The sequence below is a fragment of the Diadema setosum genome, chromosome 21, assembly GCF_964275005.1.
Source record: "Diadema setosum chromosome 21, eeDiaSeto1, whole genome shotgun sequence".
In the NCBI taxonomy this organism is placed as follows: Eukaryota; Metazoa; Echinodermata; class Echinoidea; order Diadematoida; family Diadematidae; genus Diadema; species Diadema setosum.
Window position 1 is genome coordinate 6,519,072 of NC_092705.1, and position 23,482 is coordinate 6,542,553.

The window sequence follows — 23,482 nt, forward strand, 5'->3', positions numbered from 1 at the left end:
AAAAAAAAAAAAAAAAAAAAAAAAAAAAAAGAAGAAAAAAGAACCCGCACAAGAGATCCAGGGGTGGCAATCCTCGCCTTTTGAAGTTGTTTGTGGACCCTAATATTTTCATGGATGCATGCCAACAAGAATTGGCTACAAGTTTGTAGGTGAGCGGCTGGCACCAGCTAAGAATAACAAGATTATGAGCGATTACATTTGCCTATTCAGCTTCAAGTGGCCGGCCTCCCTGTCAATTCAAGTGTCATATTTCATTATTTCAGGAGATATATGGCCTATCGCATGCAGGGGCGGATCCAGAATTCCGTAAAGGGGAAGCACCTTTAGAAAATTAAAGGGGGTGCACGCATCTCTCCCTTTTTTTTTTCTTTTTTTTTTTTTTCAAGTATAGGTTTTCCCGGCCAATTTTGCACTTTTTTCAGTCCAATTCCTAATTGCTGCATTCAATTTAGCACAATTTAGTCTAGATGGCATGTTCGGTATTTCAATTTTATAATCTTTTCATTCAAATTCATTTTGGAGCATTCAAATTACCTTTAACATCATTCGAATCAGCACTTTTTTGGTTCAAATTCGCAAGACAAGCATCATTTCGCAAATTGTTCATTCAATTTAGCATGATATAGTCACGTGATCACGTATACGCTGCGCTCGTTCATTCGAATTCATTCTTGCAGTGGGCATCCAATTTCGCATTTACTGCAGTCAATTTAGCAGACACGTTTATGCTTTGATTCCTTTCTTCATTTTCATTAGGTATTGTTTGCAAGCATCTTGACATTTCATATTTTCGTATTCATTCTTTATTCTTATATAATCTTTGCAATAGTACTTTCAAAATATGTGTATTTGTTTATAATGTTCGATAGCATTATTTCATCCACAGATACATTAATCTTAAGTTTGTTTTGACATTGATTGGGCGGAGGTTTCAATTTACATCGTAGTTATTTCCTTCATCTGCATGTTTCATTATTTTCATTTGGTGGGTGCTATATTGCGTTAATCATCATTAGAAATAGAGTTCTTGGATCAGCTCTAGAGATCAATTTGTCAAGGTTATTACCCTCAAATGCTTCTATGATTCTTTCCCTGTCTTCTTGAGAGATACGCCTGTATCTAACTTGTGCTGCCATGACTGGACATAAGAAAGTGAAGTGAATCTATGGTACTGGTGCATGTATAACATGTATGAAAGAAGAGGGGCGTTACAGAACAATAAACTTGAGTTCTTAAGGATCAAAGATACCTTTACTATACTTAATAGTGTGTGGATGAAACAAAAATTCACATTTAAATACGTATAAATCACGGTTCTCAACTTTTAAAAACAGAAATAACTACGCCAATTTGAATGAACATGTTTGGAATTTGACTGCCCATACGCGAAATTGAATGACTGAAATACCATTTGCCGCAAGTGCTGGCGAATTTGAATGACTGAAGAGCACGTGCCAATTTGAATGCCCGTTTTACGAATTCGAAAAGGCACATGCGCGAATTTCATTGATCGAAATGCTGAATTGAACGAACAAGTTGCAATTTTGAAGAATGTGCAGTGAGGAGGATTTTCGCTAAATTGAATGAACCTTTTATCAAATGGACTGACAAAAGTGCGAAATTGGCCGGGAAAACCTATATTTCTTTTGTTTTAACCAAAACTAATGAGGGCGCGTGCGCCTGATGCTCCCACATCTGGATTCGCCACGGTATCACACTTTTCTCAGAAGAATAGCAGCTCAGTAAGGAGTAGATGATAACTTAAATTTGACTGATGGACAGCCTCTGCTCTATCGATCCGGAAAAATAAACGTTCAAAAAAAAAAAATAATAACAATAATGATACTCGTAAGTAGGGCCTACAGAAAAAAGGAGCACACCGATGTAGGGCATAGTGTTCAGCAGCCGAGTTGTTTAGTAACTTAAATAACCTAATTCCATATATGGTTGAGGGGTCTAGATATCGCGCACGAAAATTTGAAATGCTCTTATAATAGAAGTTATTCCATAATTGTACCTGAATTTCTCAATGAATATCACGAAAATGCAGAAAAATCACCTCCCAGAATCTCCTGATGATACGATGACGGAGTAGTGCGCTGTCGCCGTTTGTATGTCGGACTTTTTTTTCTGCGTTCAATTTCTCGGGGTATGTAAAGATCGCGCAGCTGCCCTCTGTAGTTTCATACGTGAAAGTGTCTGCCCCTCTGCGGCTGTAACGTGCTCCGGCTTAACGTTTCGTAGAATATTTTTTCACTTGATATTAAATTTGTCCCTGTTAAGCAACAGCAGTTTTACCTAACTTGTGTATATTATTCTTATTATTATTATATGTGTTATTATTATTATTATTATTATTATTATTATTATTATTATTATTATTATTATTATTATCATATGTGTTATTATTATTACTATTATTGTTATCATTATTACTGTTATCACCACCACCATCATCGATCATCATAATCATCATCATTATCATTTTCATTATTATCATTATCACTTCCACCACCATCATCATTTTATCATTCTTATAATCATTATTTTCATCATTGATATTTTCATAATCGTTAATGTTGTGATATGCGCCGCGCGGGTTCTTTTTCACCTTTCTTCTTCTCTTCAATCTCAGTTTATCGATCGAGTCCTCACGCATATCAAAAACAAATGGGAGATTCAACTTGTGTTTTATGCCTTGTTGCTTTTATTGCAGCACAAGTTTTCAAAATACAGGTACATTCCGCAACACTAACATTGTGAACAAGATACATCCGGCCTGAGAGCTAGCTATCCCATGTCTGTCCTCTCCGAACTCCAGGTTCAGACTCTCCTTTCCTCTAAGAAATCTAGCCCACAACAACTCTAAACAAAAGATCCTACAGACAAAGTTCATTCCCCTAGAGTTAATCCCGCTATGTACAGACCCAATTACATTCAGGGTGGCCATTCAATTCCAAACAATGCAACCCCAACCTGTGCACATAAAAATGTTCATGGCCCCAAGATACAAAAGAGTTGTAGATCCCTCTAAACACATCTATATACAAAAGCTACTTGATTCCTCTGGGAACACAACTTTATTACCTACCCTGACAAATCCAAGAAACCGTACAAACCCATGAGTCAACTTCACTAACAATACAGGCACATAATTAAAAGCTACACTAACTTTGTAATTTCCTGCAGGAAGTTTACACACTCTAGTCTATTTGCAACCCGAACTCTGCTGCTATCATCCACAAAATTGTGATTTACTACAAATTCCCCCCAATTAATGTCATTACACCTACAATGTATATGCATTAATTCTCAACACACGTTACCGTAAATCACAACTTACAAATAATTATCTAGATCCAGAATACAATAAAGAAAGCAGATAAATACTCCAAGCAGCTACGTTCTGCTGCAATCTAACAAAACACTCCAATATTAATTTATCTACCACCTAGCACGTCTTTAATTTACAGTGTCACTCAACACCATCAATAACTGAGAACAGCACATCGATGCATATGATACAGTCTTAGTCCTCACATTGCTTAAAACTGAATAAAAAAATCATACAACTGCATGCGGAAATATGACAAATCACTGGTGATCGCATACTATACTAAAATATCACACACCAACAAATTACATCAGAAATAATCAATGTCTCTGAATAGCCGTCATCAAATAATTGTAAAATTTTTGTCAGCATGCATTCCAGCTCTTGTAAATGGAGTACATAACTTATCACAGCATGCCATATAAATGCCATCCCTGTCAACCATTTGCTCATTTACAAAATTTTACACAAAAGTAATCATTCAAATACACAATGATCCTTTAAACACCAAATACATGCATACTAATCTTGTCAAGACGGTTTGTATACTGTATTAACAAAGGATTGATTCATTGATCTTACCCAATACCATAATTTCCAATTAAATAATCCTTTAAACATCTCAATTTTTATCCATATCAGTTTTCATCATGAAAATAATAATTCCAGCAAACCACTGAATTACTTCTAAACACATTCATGTGAACAAACTGATTAAAAAATTGATTTTTTTTTTTTTTATTCAAACAATCGAAGCTTTCTCCTCCTTTTACCCTGTTTACATCCCTTGTCACAACTTACACACTCATTTGTGAAATAATCTAAACAAAATATACTTCACTATCAAGGGATTACCTTAGTTTTGTGTATAACATTCAAATGATAAAACCCCGTTATGCATTCACCAAGCAATCCACATCTATTTAGAAAAATGGATTTCTATTAACAGAATTATTATCGAATTTATCCACACTAACAACAAAATACTAAGTAGCCTTAATTAACAGGGCTATATTCAAAACAGAATAATCTACAAAATATATACTTGCAGTGTAGACTAACACCATGAGAAATATCCATCATTCTCAAAGCACACACTTCATCATTAAAACATGTTTGAAACTGGCATTATCATTTCACTTAACTGATGAAGTTGCATAACTACACAAAACCTTATTTTTCTTATCTCAGTGTCAAAGTTTTGTGCTCTCAACACAAATTTACATTAAGAGTCAAATATTGTTTGACCGCAACAAAAATATCCAGATGAACACATCAAATTCTCACTTGACAACCAAACTTATTTACCATTGATGATAATGGGGAATAAATCTATCCTGCAGCCAAGAGATATTTAACACAATCTGGTCTCCAATTCGACTCCCAGGGACCCCAAACTATTCTCTGAACATTTACATGATCCCATACATTATTCTGAGGTGGGCGCACCTCAGTCATCACAAAGATACTGGCATCCATATCAACGTCAGTGATCTTCCCCCCTTTTGAAGCCAACCGCAACTTGTGTGCTACCGGAGTGCTTGGTGACTGCCTATTTACATGCTCTTGGACATCATGATATGACAAAGTGGGATCCGTCATGGTATCCCCGTCCAAGGATTCTACCATTAGATGCACCCCAGCATCCAATTCCTCCTTGGCATCAAACCATTTGTCACCCTTATCATGGCCCTGTCCCCCTGCATCAAATTTTGCACCACCCCCACTTGCACTAACACAACCTTCCCTTTGCGACTGTTCTCTCAAAAGAGCAGATGCTTCTTCATTCACCTCCATGGTAGCTGTACCCGAGAGATCTTGCTTCTGAATGACTGGCTCAGTGAACACATCATGTGTTCCAGCATCTACATTCACATCATTCAGCCCATCTCTCCTCGGCATACGACCACCATAGAGTATGAACAATGCTTCCCTCCGAAGCACTTCAAACTTGCCGCCCTGATTTTGGAAATACAGGCGCCTCAACATGACCCGTTCCCTCACATCTCGTGTCCCATTGATAAACTGACTTGACAGAGCTTCATCTCTCAGCTGCCCCAATGCTGCAGCTTCTGTCTCATGGTCTGCAGCATCCACTATTTTTGCATAGAGACGCATGAGAGCTCTGCTGAAGTCTGCCAAGTCCTCATTATCATGCTGGACACGATTGTGGAACAAGCATTGCAAATAGTGAGAATTCTCCCTACTAAAACATGAACGGAGAGCCTTAACTACCGCTTTAAAACTCCTCTGTTCCTCCTTCGACAAGCAATATATTATCTCCTCTCTTGCTGGCCCCGTGAGGTTGCTCACCAAAACCCAAGCCTTCTCCTCATCACTGAAATGGAAAGGTTCAATAACGAAATTGAATCCTTCCAACCAGTTAGAAAAAGGTGTTTCAGTGCCATCTTCACAACACCCACCAAACTTTTCAAATTGTGAATGGCCTAGAGCGAGATTACAAAACTCAAATGTTGCTTGTCGAAATGTAGTCAGAGAGCAATTATCAATTTGCAAACCCTCCATTATTGTGGCTCACACAATAATGAACACAATCATATCAATGAAGCAATTTTACTAACCTCATTCTTGGTTGCTGTGTAAACAATGCTATTACACAGAAACTGCTCACACATGACTACTGGTATGCCTAATACCAGTAAAACTGACTTAGACATCTCACTTTCAAATACAAAACACAATGATATCATAAATCAAAATCTGCATGAAGTCCACTCAATCCTTCAGACAGATAAAACTTCAGCAGTTATCAAATATGTGTTCACTGCATGAAATGTACGTCAGCTCCCATCGTCACGGCCTGATCGATGTCCAGGTGCCCCCGACGTATGCCAGCACTCCGACGTCTACAGCAAACTCTCCACGAGCCATCAGATCCAGTCTCCAGTCTGCTACAAGCCTGCCCAGCTTGAAGTTGCCCATCACTCCTGCATACTCCTGTCCCTCAGTAAGGCACCAGTCAAAACAGCAGGTTTGCAACTCCATCACAGGCCAGCTTGCCTTATCAGAGCGTTAAACACCAGGTCACCCCAAGTGATCTATCCACACTTGAAACCTCTCTGGAGACTGCCACATGAATGACCACAACTTGATAATGCAGATGCATTGTTCACTGGCACAGTCAACTAAATCCTCATGCTGGTACTCCTTGTGTTACTACAGCAAATCACAGTCAGCCATCAGTGGAATATATTGTGTCCATGCCTCCAAACTTTGCTGCAACAATCCTCCATATAACACTTCGTTGAAGTAATTCCCATCCCACTCCTGACACCAAAAACTGTTGTGATATGCGCCGCGCGGGTTCTTTTTCACCTTTCTTCTTCTCTTCAATCTCAGTTTATCGATCGAGTCCTCACGCATATCAAAAACAAATGGGAGATTCAACTTGTGTTTTATGCCTTGTTGCTTTTATTGCAGCACAAGTTTTCAAAATACAGGTACATTCCGCAACACTAACATTGTGAACAAGATACATCCGGCCTGAGAGCTAGCTATCCCATGTCTGTCCTCTCCGAACTCCAGGTTCAGACTCTCCTTTCCTCTAAGAAATCTAGCCCACAACAACTCTAAACAAAAGATCCTACAGACAAAGTTCATTCCCCTAGAGTTAATCCCGCTATGTACAGACCCAATTACATTCAGGGTGGCCATTCAATTCCAAACAATGCAACCCCAACCTGTGCACATAAAAATGTTCATGGCCCCAAGATACAAAAGAGTTGTAGATCCCTCTAAACACATCTATATACAAAAGCTACTTGATTCCTCTGGGAACACAACTTTATTACCTACCCTGACAAATCCAAGAAACCGTACAAACCCATGAGTCAACTTCACTAACAATACAGGCACATAATTAAAAGCTACACTAACTTTGTAATTTCCTGCAGGAAGTTTACACACTCTAGTCTATTTGCAACCCGAACTCTGCTGCTATCATCCACAAAATTGTGATTTACTACATTAATGATTTTCATTTATAAAGTTTTCTTACAATATTTCTAATCACTTTAACCAATAATATACACGTAACATAAAATGGAAAATAGTAAAATATGAACATAATCCAAATTATATTTTGTGTGTGTGTGTGTGTGTGTGTGTGTGTTTGTGTGTTTGCTTACCCATTCGTCACCCTCTCATTTTCGTCACCCATTTGTCACACTCTCATCTAATTTGTTTTCTTCAGTATCATTATGGCCCTCCCCTGTCACAAATATATCACAAGTTAGCGCAAGAAATCACAAGCAAATTCAAATTGAAATCACACTTCAACTTCGATAGACTGAAATATTTATTCCTTTGTAATATTATAATCGTTGTGTTAAAATTTGACTTAAAACAACATTTATTAACAGTATTTCAGCGTAGCTGGCAGCATACATTGTTCTTGTGTATGATGACGTCACGTGGTAAACGATCGATCGAACAAATTACGAATTCTATCGACTACGAACGAGACAAGCGAGACGACACGTCTAGGCTACAACATCCTTAGAACAGATTTTAAGGGACCGGAAGGTAGGTTTGTACAAGGTAAAAAATTGGAAATTTAGTGGAAAATTTGTTGGAAATCAAAATTTCTTTCCTGCTTCCTTCTCATGTTGAGCGGTAAGTCAGGTATGTTTATTCCATGGGCGTATCGGCAAATTTTGCGCTTAGTCCTACGCGTAATATCGCTTTCTATACGCAGTTACGCTATGCGCGATCATTAGGTCCCTGCGCGAGACCTAGTACCCTTACTATACATGTAATAAAATTCGCTTCTCTTATTTTTTTTTTTTTTATCTCTCTATAGTGAACTTTGTCAGAAAGAGAAATGCCTCTATTTGCCTGACCTGTCGGCTGATCTATCTTTCATATTATTGCATTAACGACAACCTATCAAGGCAATCGAAAGTGGACCGAAATTCTTCGTATGTAACCGGGGGGGTGTTTCATAAAGCTGTTCGTAAAGTTACGAACAACTTATGAGAGACTGGTGATCAGTTCTTGTGCTGAATTATGGAAATTCTGATAAGTATAGCACACAATCAGAACTGATCACCAGTCGCTCGTAAGTTGTTCGTAACTTTACGAACAGCTTTATGAAACAGGGCCCTGGTACGTTTATCACGTCTGAATTTATGGGGATTAGGTTGTGATCTCCCACGACTGGAACGTCGTGCGTGGGAAAGGATTCCAATTTTTTCCCGCGAAGCGCGCGCTCGCGAAAAATATAAATCCCATAAACAACGGTGCAGGGCACAGTACAGTTCTAGCAACCACGTCACAGATCGGAAACAACACTGACAATCAACGACTCTGTTCCACTCCTGTATTTTGGGGTGTCCAGACAGGTTTCTTGACAGTATGCCTAAGGATTCCAAAAAGCGCAAAAAGCATGTATCCACGAAGAAAGATAGAAACCAATGGGTGATCATCGCTCCAGGTAAGTCGGTATCAAATATGTCATAGCCACACACAGCATAGGAAAATATGTTGTCCCGTACCTTTACTTTGGTGTTTGTTACTAATGGCAATGCCATGCCATGCCAGCAATGGCCAATACTGTCTAGAATCTAAATGCTACCGTAAAGGGCCTCCTAGAAAACTTGTAGTGGTAGCATAGCACAACTAGAAGAACGAATCACTCTCATCTATCTCTCACCATGCATACCTAACGTTAGTAGTATCATACAAATATCATTTTGAAAAATATAATTCAAATTTAGCTTTTTTTAACTTAAAAAATTTCATAGACTCTAGTTTCTAGATTGCTACTGCGTCAGTAAGCGGCCGTGCAGCCGTTCGCGGCAGGTACAACATACACGGTAATATACAGCTAAACACAGCATTGCACTGTTACATGCACACTACACATATACTAACACACTAGCAATCAACAAAAACCAACCGATAAAATGGGCACGATCTCTGACGAAAGTGAAATTTTCTCACCTAAATGACAACATATCGCATCCAAAATGAAATTTTCGGTACTTCTCAAGTTCTTAACAAAACAGTTAAGAAACAATGGTCCAAGAAACTGGATTTTTTTTCGTTTTCTCGATGTTCATGGATTTTGAAAACATATCCTCACGTAAAATAGAATTTTTGCGAGCCGATGTGGGCCGCCATTTTTTTCAGAAAGTGGATGTTACCATCGAAAAAAATGAGAAAAACACGAGAAAGACATCAACAACACCGCCAGAAGTGCGATCTTGTTTGCGGCCAATGCATGTGCGCACGCTATTTTCACGTGCTTTCGCAATGGGAATTGGCGCTTATGCAATGTTCGCGAGACATGTGAAGGCGTTCAGCTAAAGATCGCGGAGCACGCGCGTATTGCATAGGGATTGTACATCGTGCTGCAAGCAGAAATACTACGTCGCATATCGCCCTTATCGGCGAAAATTGTGCCGGGTTTTGCCATGGTAAATCATGAAAACTGCATTGGTCAATGGTAAATTTCTTTCATGAAAACAATTGCGTTAATGAATAATCTTGTCTATGATATATGAAATGGTTGAAAATAATTTGCCTGATTTGTTTACAAGTTGGAAAAACTCTTAACAATGCTTAAACTGCCGCAAACGGGATATTTTACTCTATTCTATTTCTAAATCATGACACTTTACTAGAATCACTGGAACTAGTTTTACAATGTCATTGAAGAAAAAGAATGCAAGTTTTTCGATGATCTATGAGACTCTAACGGTTAGTTGTACTCAAGTATGCGAGTCTTGTTTAATCGATGCATGCTGCACTGCCACCAGCACAGCCACTCATTTGTGAAGCCTGAACAAAACAATTTAGTTGTGATAATTAATGGTAGAAATTTTAAAGGAAACAACCTACATTGCACTGCACTGTGGAGTGTAGAATTTAAATGTAAGAATTAGATATCAACATATTTCATTTTGTGATTTTAATATTGTTGAATGCATGCCACCCACGAGTTAATGACACCATTCAAATTATGTTGGTGAAAGGAGGGTGTTTATTCAAATTTATGAAATTCTTCCGTCAGGATGTTTTCATTGCAAGTGATTGACATTCGATGGAGGGCAATTTGTCAATCGGTTGCAAAGGGAGTTTGTTTATGAATATTTTGAATATGAAATTGCACTCATTCTCATGATTAGTAGGGCCTACCTGAATCTCATTCTTAGCATGCCACCAACCATCCCATCTTTGAATACAACTAGAGCTTCTACCTGTGTTTACCAGCCCTGTCAAGATTAATATGAATTTACGTAACCTGTCCCATTGCCAAAAAGTAAAAGAAAAAAAAAAAGTGACTCTGAGCTCTCTTATCATTTAATGAGCTTTGAACATTTTTTTGAGATATCATCTTACATGTATGTAATAGGCCATTACATGTAAAACCCTTTTGTGAGTTTTGTACATTTGTTGTGTTATATCCTTTTACGTCATTTGACATTTACTGATGTAAATACATGTACTCCCTTTTGTTTGCAATCAGACACTTCATTAGAATGTGCTGTGGATGGATGCCCAGACCCTGCATTTGTGAAACTGAGACACCCCAAGACAGGTGAGATATGTGACAGAGTTACTGTAGTCTTACAAATCTTGAGACTGTCCACAGGTTCAGGGACATGGTAACCTTAGTATCTGCTTCCCATGTGTCTATAAATTGATATTGACAATACTTGCTTTCAAATAGCTCAAGGTGTCACAGAGTGAAGGATTGTCTGTCATTGTGGTATGGTGTGCCTTGTAATGTAATCTGCATGCTGATCATATTTTGGGCTTTCCAGACATATACAAATTGAAGTTATGTTGAACCGAAATATAAAACCCTTGTTATTGTTTACCCTTAACTTAACACATTCATCTTTAAGTGTGTATGCCTACATCTTACAGAGTGCAGCATTTACATTAATGCTAGCAAACGGAGTTTCCTAAGTGTTTTCAAGCTGCTGTTATTTGCCCATCGGTTTTGATGCATTGTATTGTATACGAGACTGATTTTACTCTTAGACTTCAGTTCCCTTTTATCTAAGAAGGACTTTGTACTATTATTTGCCTATTGATTCTAACACGTATTGTATACATGATGACTTATTTCACTCTTAGACTTCACATACAGTGTAATTCCCTTTCATCCAAGTTTTATATATTTCTCTGTTTAAGGATTTTTCCTATTTTTTATCTAATTTGTTTGTTTGTATATTTTACAGAAAATAAGTAAAACAATATCAACATTACAGTGCACAATAATGAAATAATTATGCACATAATAAGGTGTACAGTGTAATTACAGGCTTTCATTTCTCTTTTTAAGTGTTAGATTTTGCATAATTACACACGTACAATTGTACTTCAGTTATTCAGATGTTGTGTAAAGGAAAGAGGGTCACTTTTATTTGTAACAAGATATATGTTTGTGTGAATGCTCTTTTTATGCCTCCGCCACGAAGTGGTGCCGGAGGCATTATGTTTTCGGGTTGTCCGTCCGTCCGTCCGTCCTTCCGTCCGTCCGTATTGAATTTTGTGGACAAGGTAACTATCGAAACCTGTTGAGGTATCCTAATGAAACTTGGCATGTATGTGTATTAGGGGGTGAAGTTGTGCCTATCAACTTTTGGGTCCACATGCTCAAGGTCAAAGGTCAAAAGGTCAAGGTCAAATACATAAAATTTCACTATTTCCAACATATCTATTGAATGCCTGAAGAGATTTTCTTGAAACTTAGTGTATACATGTATTACCCAATTAAGATTCTCTGGTGAAAGTTTGGGTCATTAGGTCAAAGGTCAAAGGTCAAAAGGTCAGGGTCAAATACATAAAATTTCACTATTTCCACCATATCTATTGAATGCCTGAAGATATTTTCTTGAAACTTAGTGTATACATGTATTACCCAATTAAGATTCTCTGGTGAAAGTTTGGGTCATGAGGTCAAAGGTCAAAGGTCAAAAGGTCAAGTAAAAATATTAAAACTTCTTTTTTTTCTCCGTACCTTGGAAAATTGTTCAAGGTATCTTCATGGAACATAGTATATACATGTACTGACTGGAAGTGATTATCTAGAGAATGTAGGGTTCATGGGGTCAAAGTTCAGGGGTCAAAGGTCAAGTGCAAGACTTCAAAATTTTACTATTACCCTCATATTTATGCAATGCCAGCAGGGTTATTTTTTTTACACTTGGTGTATGCGTGTGTAACCTAATAGAAATTCCCTGGAAAGTTTTTTTTTTTTTCTCTTTTTGCCTCAAAGGTCAAAAGGTCAAAGATCAAGTGAAAGTGCTGAACTAACTTTTTCCTCCATATCTCGGAAGTGGCTCAAGTTACCTTGAAACTTAGTACATATTATGCATGTTCTACCTGAAAGTAATTATCTTATGAATTTTAGGGTCAAGGGCCAGATGAAAATGGTAACAATTTACTATTCAATTCAGAAATTGCACTTTTTTTCCACACCTGTACCTTGAAAATTACTCAATGCCTAAATGTATGAATGGGTCAAATTCAAGTTAAAGTCCTTAAATCCCTAGATACATGCTCTCTTATTCATCCAATTAAACCTACGTCAAGGAAGGTGAACATTCAACACATTTGTGACAAACTTGTCATTCCAATATTTGCCAATTTTGTGGAAATGTAATCACACAGTGTCCACATGTACTATCTAGACCTATTGGGAAAATCATGCATTATGGCGGAGGCATACCAGTCGCCAAAGCGACATTTCTAGTTGATATATGATATCAGAATAATTTATCAAATACCTCCATTGTGTGTAGCCCGCTCTACCAAGAAGATATCATGATGATGGTTTTGTATTCCTTTTATTACTTTACATCCAGATAAAGGTGCCATGTTCTTCTTCAGCAGTGATGGTAGCAGCGTCCATGAGGTGATGCAATTCAAAAGACCATGTGGATCATGGTTCATCAATGATACTGTCCAGGAAGGTAAAGCTCACATACTGGTAGTCAGTGTAACTTGTTTTTCGAAGATCCCAGATCTTATCCTTTTGCTGAACATAGCCCCCCTCTCCTTCACCCTCTTCAAATGGATTGTTTTAAACCTATCCATTGATGCATTACATTAGGCTTATGATGCAGAATAATAAACGTAATGACTATGAAGGATAAAAGAGCTCAAAATATTCTTTGCCCATTTTGTGTGATATGCATTGCCATGAAGGATCAATTCACATGCACACTAACCCAACAAGACATGTAATATTTTTTGAATGATGTTCGTGAGAATGACTCATTCTTCTAGCAGGGATGCCTGTTTTTAGGCAAATGCCTGAATTCAGGCTCTGGTTGTATCGTAACTTTAGGCCCTTCTCTGTAGAATGTAGCTTTATGTATTTCGGGCATTGTCTTTTATTCTAACTGGTGGACTAGAGTCACAGATAATGGCACAGGTATGTAATGATGTGCCATTTTCACAAAGGTCTTTAACGGCTCATAGGTCATTTTTGAAATGTAACTCTTTTGTATTTGCTTCATTCTGATATTTTTCCGCCGTTTGTTTCCCCCATAGATGGGTCTTTAGAAGTAGTCACCCCTGTGGACCCAGTCTTCTTACTCCTTCCATACCTCAAGAAGTCCAGTCAAGAGGTGAGTGTCCCTAAATACAGACTTCCCAAAAAGGGGGGGGGGGGGGCGACTTCCAATTGAAGTCACAGATGCATTATTGCCCTACATTTTTTTGTCTTTTATGTCACACTTCTAAAACATTCCAGTGGTACACTAGAATTATCAGGACAGTTTAATTCATTTTTTGTTGCTCGTTGTTTGCTAAAGGACTGTACCTCAAGCTGCATTAGCTGTGTTTCAGCAATAATTTGGGTGCAGATATAGATATTGTATTTATTTTGTCAAGATATCATGCTGCAAATTACATCTTCAAAGCATGCCATTTCCAATTACTTGTATGCAACCCAAGAAGAAAGGCGTTACAACTTTCAGAGATCTGTTCTACCGAGGCTTCCATTGTAGCAATTGAAAAGAACGATGCTATAAAGGCAGGGGGAAAAAAAATGTTCAGTAATATCTTTACTCCAGAGGTTCATACATTGTAGTTCATGCGATTCAGTCATTCAAATATCTTGCTCTTTTGTTTGATTGTTTTTTCAGCGTAACAAGTTCATGACCCTTGATCAGATTGTCTACGATGAAGACTACCCACAGTGTGTCAGATTGCTCCAGTGCACTGGTATATCTGCAGTAGAAAACATCTCGGAGGTTAAAGGTCAGTTTAAGTCCTCAGTTTTGTGTCAATGGCTTAATAGTCAATTAATTGCTTGTTACTAAGACAGAAAGTTGTAAAATTTTCATTAAAAATAAAAACAACTGAATTTCCCTAACTATATAGTTAATGAAGTAGATAGTGTGTGTCTATGCTTTGAAAACAGTATTAGTCATATGTCATATGATGTCATATGATTTGGTCTGGAATGCAGGGAACAGATGAGAGTCAGAATTTAACTGACAGAATTATACTATAGATGTCCAGTATTTGGTCACTAAATTACATTGACTTCAAGCAGTTCGACTCATCTGTAGAGCTAAAGATCAGGGTTTGTTTCTCCCAAGTGAAAGCTTGAATGCGTAGTTAAGAAGATGAGTTAAATTGATAGACATTCTGTTTTTCCATTTCTTATCATTGAACCATGGGGCCATTCATTTGATTCAATTCGATCTTTATGTCTGATTCAATATATAGATGTAAAAATACATGTGAATTAAGCATATTATATGCCAAAATATAGACACATAAAACAATTAAAACTGATTAAAAGGGTCAGATTATGAAAAAGAAAAAAACGTCAACATGGTAAAACATATACATATGTACACTGTAGCATGGGTACATAAAGAACACAACCTCATTATCATTATTTTGTGTGACTCTGTAGTTGATCGAAAAATGGTATCTGCATAGAAAGCTAAAACATGTCAGTCTTATGCTTGATATTTCCATACCCGAATGTCATCTGTTGATAAAATACATCTGAAAAGCTTGCGAGGGAAGACCCACAATATGTGAAGATCGTTACCGTTTTGTTTTGAGTTCTAATTTTCCGCTCATTCGTCTACTGATATGCTGTTATTTTCGCGCACAGATATTTTTGGTAATGAGAAGGTCACAGACATTTTCGTAAGATGTTATTTTTGTTAATTGACACAGAGGCCTTCAGAAGTGCAGTAATATCCTACACGTAGCTCATGGTGACATTTTTGCGTGTTGTTAAATTCATGGTCCAACTGTGATTTGTGAAATTCGCGAAAATTAAATCCTTGCAAAAAGAACAGCTTAATACAGTATTGCAACCATTATGAGACATTGTGATCCTCATCCACAGGAAGTGGCGACATGAGGGCATACCGCTATGATGAGACGAAGACCCTGGATTGGCTGAGAGCGAAAGTCGAGCAGACCACGGCCTGCCTGGAAGGAACAGACATCCACGTGGGCAGTGGGGCACAGTCGATGACGTTTGTCAGGAGCACCAAGGACCAAGCAGCCACTGATGGTATGTTATGAAATGCCATGATGTAGTTTGAAATCAGCATATTTTTTTTTTTCTCGCTAGTTTTCCTCTTTCTCCCTTTCCTTTTCTCATAATAAATAAATAATGAGAGATGCAAACAGATCCAAGACAAGATAATTTATGGCTCAATTCAATTCAATTCAATTCAATTCATTACAAATATAGTTTTATTTCCATCCAACAAAAGGGATAAATGTAATACAAATTATACATTTCACAAGTCATGTTATTTCGACGTTTAATTTATGACTGTATTCAATTCAATTCAATTTAAGTAATTATAGTCTTATTTCCATCCAACAAACGGTTAAATATAATACAAAGCATACATTTCACAAATCATGTTATTTCGACATTTTGTGAGAAGTATGTCTCGTACAAAATGCATCATAATGTAGATTACAAAATATACATCCGAATGAATTGAATGGTTGGAAAAAACAATGTATACTTTGCAGGGTTGACAGAAAAGTAAATATAGCCAAGGTCACTTTTGCAAAAGATCATGAAGTTTAAGATCGCGACCTTTCAGATCTCAAAGTTTGCTAATGTGACTCTAAGCTTCCCAAGGAACTTCTTGCAAAATTTCTTGCGAAACTTCCCACTCAAACTAGGGAAATTTCCAGGGCCCCCGCCAATCTAGTGCAGTGTGAATGGTAGAAATTGAAACTTTACACAGTTTGTTACTTGAGCAGTCCACCATCTGTTCACGGGCTGTGCATCTGAAATGCACTTTCATTGTGATGTACGTGTGTACATTGTCACATCGCAATCATTAGTTGTCATATGGTGCGCTTTTTCTTCGCCAGTCTTCGCGATATTTTGCCTGTGTGACCGCAGCTTATGATGATGGAAAAGAGTGATCCACTATTAAAAGACATAGCGTAGAAAATGTGAGTCACTCAATAAATAAAATAACATATCATCCAAAATCTATTTATTTGCAGCTAAGGTATGTCTGTTAAATATAATGCAAAATCTGTAAAAACATTGTAAATAGCAATCATTTCAAAGTTCAGAGGAAATACAAACTATGAATACAGAGTTGTGGGGGGGGGGGGGTTTATTCTTTGCCTTGATTTGAAAGGACTTAAAATGGGGGTGTCCAGGAGTGTGCGAGAAAGTCACAACTCGTGCATTTCATAAAAGATTTCACAGCACATCTGTTCATAAGTCTCAAACTGGTTCAAGGGCAATTACCCCACACCCTTTGCCTGACACTTCACCTTATCCTAATCCTTAAAGTAATCCTAACCCAAACCTTATCACTAACCAGTATTTAGCTGAGGAGTAATTGTCCTTGTGGGGTAATTGCCCTGATACGCTCAAACTGTATCAATGAGGCACATTGTAATGTTTAAACAAAATTGTTGAATTGATCAATGAATAAATTACACTTCATCTGATATTGCCCCAGAAGATTGCCTGAGAGTAAACAAGTTGAAAATTCTCTCTATGCAGAGAGCATATTCAAGGACTTTACCTCATCGCATGATTTCAGACAGTGTGTGTTTGTCTGTCTGTCTGTCTATCTGTCTGTCTGTCTGTCTGTTTCAACTTTTATGCAATCCAGAACTTGTGTACAACACGTGCACATTATGAATGCTTTCCTGTGCACACAAATAACGCGAATGCGTTCTTCGTGTTCTCACAAAAAATTGTTCATATTTTTGTAACGTCAACAGAAGACTACAAGAGGTACGCCGCTGGTTTGGTCTCCGACTACCTCAGCCCAGAACTCAGCAAACAGATGTTTGAACTCTTGGGGTGAGTTAAGATGGATCCCGTGATTTTGAATAACCAGAGGCTTCAGCATCAATTTGATTTGATCTGATTTATTTTGTTGTTCATGATGCCAATGTATGAAGCCTGTGGTCAATGATGTATGATTCCATACTACATTGGCCTTTTATATTATGAATGTTTAATGAATTGCACCAACTGTCAGTGAGGCCTGAAAATGGTGATTGCTATCCTCATATTTTCAGTTTAGTTTAGTTAGTCCATTAAATTTCTATGAGAAATACATATTGCAAATGGTTTTACACAACTACACAAGGTACAAGTTGTTTGATATTGATGCAATACAAAACTGGTAGGATGATACAGATATTGTACTGTGGTGTATTTGATGATTTCCTTTTTTTAATTCATTTTGATGATATCGTAGCATGTACTTTCAGAAATTATATCACCTGAGAAACAAGTAAATTTCATAGTAATATGTGTTTAATGTGTAGTCTAAAGAATTCTCTTATAACCGAATTCAAATGAGTATGGCACCATTCTTCTATTAGAAATACTCACCTTGAATAATCATTTAGCACATGTTTCTTCATCACAAAGGAACTGTGTTTGTGGTGTTTTATTGAAGATAACCAAGAAGCAACTTTTGTCTCATTGGCAGAATCAAGGAACTCTCAGCAAAGATGACGACAAAAACAACCACGCCTGTAGAAAATGGAGATGAACCTCCATTAAAGGTAAATTGCTGCTCTATCACTCTCACCAAAATATGGATGGATGTTGGAACGTTGTTTTCCTCTGCCTGGAGTTGCAAAAGTTGAAACATCCTGAATACATTTGATTTGTTTTTGTTGTTTTGTTTTTTACTTGCTCATTCATATTCTAATGCACAAACATTACTGTAAACCGAGGAATGTTTGCATGCATTTTAATTTCCCGAATTTTGCAAGCGCCAAGATTCACGAAATAAAAATGCAGGCAAAAGTTCTTGTCTACACTATATGCATTGAATGCCAGTGGCAGTTCGCGAAAATTTAATGCCACAAAAAAGGCTGTTGGCTCCAATTCACAAAACATTAATGCCGCGAATATATCGTGTTTTACAGTAAATGGAGATATAGAGGAGATATAAAACAACACATTTTCTGCCCGACACTGATGAATAAAAAAGTAGATAGACTCATGAATGGGAGTGAAAAAAAAAAATCTTGTTGGCTTTGTATATTATGATTTCTCATCATGTTAATTTTTGCAGTGTAAAGACGTGTTGTAGTGGTGAATTACAGTGATTTATGTAACCAGTTTGCAAAGAAATTTCATCGACATAAACTTTCTTTCTGTCCACAGAAAGCCAGACTTTCCTCGGGGAAGTCTGAACCCGAAGAAGACTATTCTATGTCATTTAAAACAGATGATGTCAAACAGGAGAAGAAGGTGAGAAGGAGATGAATTTTGTGCAAGCTTGTTTCTTATTTCCTCACACATCAACTGCAGTAGTGAGCAAAGGCAACCAAAGCTGTAGCTTTCAGAGGGTTGATCATTAGTTCGCCGCTACACAACTGAAATTGAATACTGGTATATCATGTATTTTGAAAGTACGGACATCGTTACCTCCGCCAAGGGGGGAGGTTATGTTTTCGTTACCGTTGGTTTGTGTGTTTGTCGGTGTGCAAAATAGCTCAAAAAGTTGTGCACAGATTTGAATGAAACTTGCAGGAAAGATTTAGAATGATACAAGTAACAATTGATTAACTTTCGGTAGTGATCCAAGAATTTTTGGGGAATTTATGAAGGATTTTTGACAGTTTGGCAGGTAGGGTCTATGAACTTGGGAGTTCAGGCGGCGCGTATTTGAGGTTTGCATGCGCGCACTAAAGTAAGTGCTCCACTTTCTGCTAGGGCGAGGCGCACCGCACAGCTAAGGATTTATGACGTAACAAAGTCTTCTATATTGGGAAATCGGGCAATTTTTCAGCATGTATACCTATGGGTGAAAATCACTGATGTCTATGGGAGAGCCCAAAGAGCTTTCCCCCAGTGGTGGAGAGGAGAAAAAAAATCTCTTTGGGAAGAGCAAGATCATCGGTGGAAAGTAATTGCTTGGCGGAGGTCTGCGCTCTAAGAGTGCTTTTCTAGTTTTATGTGTATTATCTATAGGCAGGGCTCAATGCTAGATATTTTTTCTGGTTGCCCATTCAGGCCAGTAACATCTATAAATTTGAATGTTTGGTGGCCTAAAGAGGAAGTGTATCTACCCAAAATAAAATGAAATGTAACAATTCATTTGGACCTTAGTTTCTCCATTGGGGCACCAAAAAGTAACCCTTTTGAAAATTTGGTTGCCCGACATCAATTTCTAGAGGCCACAGGCCACTGCTAATGTCTCACCCTATCTTGAGTGATAACAAACAGTCCATGAAATTATATTTCAATACAAGCACTACGTACACCATGCATTTCGAGCATGTAGTTTGTCGCAAGTCGCAACTTTCGTGGCAATGTCATGAGTAGTTAGATTCGCATTATTGGTTGAGTGCTGTGTTGTTGATTCCTTGAATACATAAGTGTATCAATGAACTCGCAAAATTGATGAGCATAAACCTGCAGCAAAACATGTTGCATGTCCAGTGTCTCTCCTATTTCAATATTGAATAAATGGACACACCCACCTGTCTTCCACCCTGCAGCCAGGAAAGATGACCGCTGGTCAGCGTGCCCTTAGCAAGGTTAACACCAAAGGGATGAAGAGTATCTCCAGCTTCTTTGCCAAGAAACAGAAATGAGGCTGACCGACTGACCAGCCACGCCTCTCCGGAAACACCGTCAGGTGATGCCCACTGGGTGTTTCAGCCACCGGTCACCTGCCACCCTACTGCAATGTCTCAACAGTATGATGTGTCTGGGTAGTGAGGCCAATGACTGTTTGTTGCGTGGAACGCCGCAACTCTCCCAGCCACACGAACAATCCGGTGCATTGGAGACTAGTGCAAATCATCACAGTGTGTGCAACAGGGCGTCAATAACTTCCTTTACTGCATCCAGATTTCCCCCCTTTTCAATCACAATACTGTATACAGTTGAACCTCTCTTATCCGGCCTCCCTTTATCCGGATCTCTCTATTATACGGACGCAATCTCGCCGTGATTTTTTTTTTTTTTATAATTACGGGAGGAAAGGGGGATTCCCAGCTCCTTGAGAACTCCTACACAAACACACATGAATTGCATATTACTTCCAACATTAACATACACCTCTATTTTGGGGTCTGTTACTGAGTGTAACAATGAAAAGGTTGCAGTATTCACATTACTACATGTGGTACTACAATGGGCTACATCAGTACATGTGTATGTACGAGTATATGTACATGTATAAAGCATTGAGTCTCCCGTATCCGGCCAAATCCCTTATCCGGATGAGCCCCAGTCCCGACTTGTCCGGATACGAGAGGTTCAACTGTATGTCTTTTCTGAGGTAGATTTTGTGCACCATGTTGAGGAATACCTCATGATATTGCACTCAGTAGTCACTGAAAGCTTTGAGCGACCAGGTAAGGAGCTCTTACCTTGATGATGAGGGAATTTCTATCCCTTCACCTCATTAACCTCACAAAGATGCAGGTTTTAAAGCCAAGCAAACTGCTGAATGAATTTGATAACAAATGTGACATTTTGTTAAAATAAATTCACAGTTTCATATTTGAAATTTCTCCTGTCAGTGCAAAATTTCAAAGTCTGAAAATGTGTTCAAATTTGAATTTTTCTGGTTTACATGAAGTATAGGATGAACGAGTTCTTGATAAATTCCTGATGTTGTAGTACTCTTCTGCATTGAAATTCTTAGACCGTTCCTCAAAAGTAATGGGCATAAATGTTACCCAATCTGTGGCAGGCTTTTGAAATTTAATGAGACAAAATATGCCCTAATGAAAGCCGAGAGTATGGAGAATTTGATAATACATGTACCAAAATCAGAAAATAAACGCCAAAGAACTTTATTCAGCTGTCATCTTGACAGGTTGCATATCTGAAGTGTCCATACACTGCCACAGTCGACTGTCTACTAGATAGCCATTTACATCTGGAGTGATTGCTCAAATTTGGTATGCCGTACCAGTACTTCCATTGTTTCACTGTGTGTATTGTACTCCATAGCTTCTCTGGGATTATTTTTTTTTCCTCAATATCCTGCGGAAACGAGGTAACCGTATTGCACCAACATATGCCATCATTATACTGTGCGTATTTCCTGTTTTCTGTCTGGAATACCACTCCTGACAAACTATCCACTTGTCTGTATGTAAAATGTCATGCAGTTGATGCACAAAATGATGTACACATGAGGTTCCTTGTTTGGAGTCGCAGTGTTCATGTCAATTTTATAAGTGGGGAGAAGGGAGTTTCAAATGCTTCTGATTATAAGCAATGCACACTGGCACTGGTCTGACGGTCCCTGACCAGTAAAAAACACTGTCGGACCAGTAACTTTTTCAGGAATTTACCTGTATAAACTGAATAAAAAGGGTATCTACTGGTTCGACAGAAAGGTTGGACCAGTAGAAGAAAGTGTGCAGCCCCGTTATAATAGTCAAATTCAAAGTATTTTGTTACAGATACTACAGTATACAACCTGCACCCAAACAGTGTTGATATTTATTGCTTATGCATGTTGAATTTGATTTTGATTTGCTTGATATAATTTGTGAAGAAATATGATTGATTGCAAGACTCTGCCACACAGGATGATGTGAGGACATTGGTGAAGATCATTACATGGGCTGATAAACAGAAGAGCATATCATAGATGGTCATCAAAGTCAACACTCTAAGCATCCAGTGTACACTATACCGCAAGTAAACATCATTAGGCGCTGCATCACCAAAACAAAACACTCGCATCTATTACAGGGTCCTTTCCTTTTATTTCTTAAAATTACCTCTCATCATTGCTTGTTAATTAAGCCAGTTATTATGGGAAGCAACTGAGGCATGTATGAGTTCAAGGGGGAATAACAATGTCTGGAAGGCAAGAGGGTTGACCTGGGATGTGGTCCTGTCAATCTTTTGGCAGGGAAGCATTTTTTTTTTTCCAGGGGCACAAGAGATTTGTTCACCTGGGCTACTATTATGCGTTATACAAAGTAGCCTTCGTGTACAGCGTGTAGTACTATTTTCTGTAGAAGTTTGTGAGACCAGGGGCCAAATAAGTGTGCTGTTGTTGGAGTATGGCACAAATATTGGGAGATGTGGGCAGTGGTGTGAGATAGGGCAATTATCCACATTGCAAGTAGTCTAAGAGCACAAACAGTCACATATAGCTGTTGAATAACTCGATAGCACAAGTACAAGTGTATTTATAGCAAGAAGTTGGAACAGACTTATGAACTCTGTCGATGAAGGTCTTTTTCTTTTAGTTGGGAAGCCAGCGGGGGTCAGCCTTACTAAAAAGGTTACCATTTATCATGCACATGGTAATTTTGTATGATATGCCCCTTGTATGGAAATGAAAGTCTGGCTGGTCATTGGTGGTGGGTGTGACTGGGAGGGCCATGGTAAACAATGGGTTATTGTTATTTGTGATAGTTACCAGGCAGTACACAATTCTTCATCTCACTCAACAGTTCAACAACTGAGAGGATAGGTGTTTCAGTGATGCTTTCTTGTCCAGATTCATCATCAATTGTGTCAATTTAAAGGTCCTCCACGCCATCTCCATCATTTTCAGGCAATTTCAGCTGTTCCTCTTTTAGTAAAGGAAAGCACATGATGAATTTATGTAAGACCCATTCAGGGAATTTTTTTTTTTTTTTTTTTTTTTTTGTATTTGTAAAAGTTGGTAATGTTCTCAGCTAGGC

The 23,482-nt window shown here is 38.1% G+C and overlaps 1 protein-coding gene across 1 annotated transcript; it reads left to right on the forward strand.

Annotated features, from left to right (window-relative positions):
- The first annotated feature begins 8,629 nt into the window (after window positions 1-8,629).
- On the forward strand, window positions 8,630-20,441 carry LOC140244715 (ribonuclease H2 subunit B-like). Its single transcript, XM_072324331.1, has 10 exons — window positions 8,630-8,789; window positions 10,827-10,898; window positions 13,177-13,284; window positions 13,868-13,944; window positions 14,464-14,578; window positions 15,693-15,863; window positions 17,567-17,648; window positions 18,289-18,364; window positions 18,975-19,061; window positions 20,315-20,441. The coding sequence occupies exons 1-10, from the start codon at window positions 8,711-8,713 to the stop codon at window positions 20,408-20,410; spliced, it is 963 nt and encodes a 320-aa protein (XP_072180432.1). The 5' UTR covers window positions 8,630-8,710; the 3' UTR covers window positions 20,411-20,441.
- The last annotated feature ends 3,041 nt before the right edge of the window (window positions 20,442-23,482 follow it).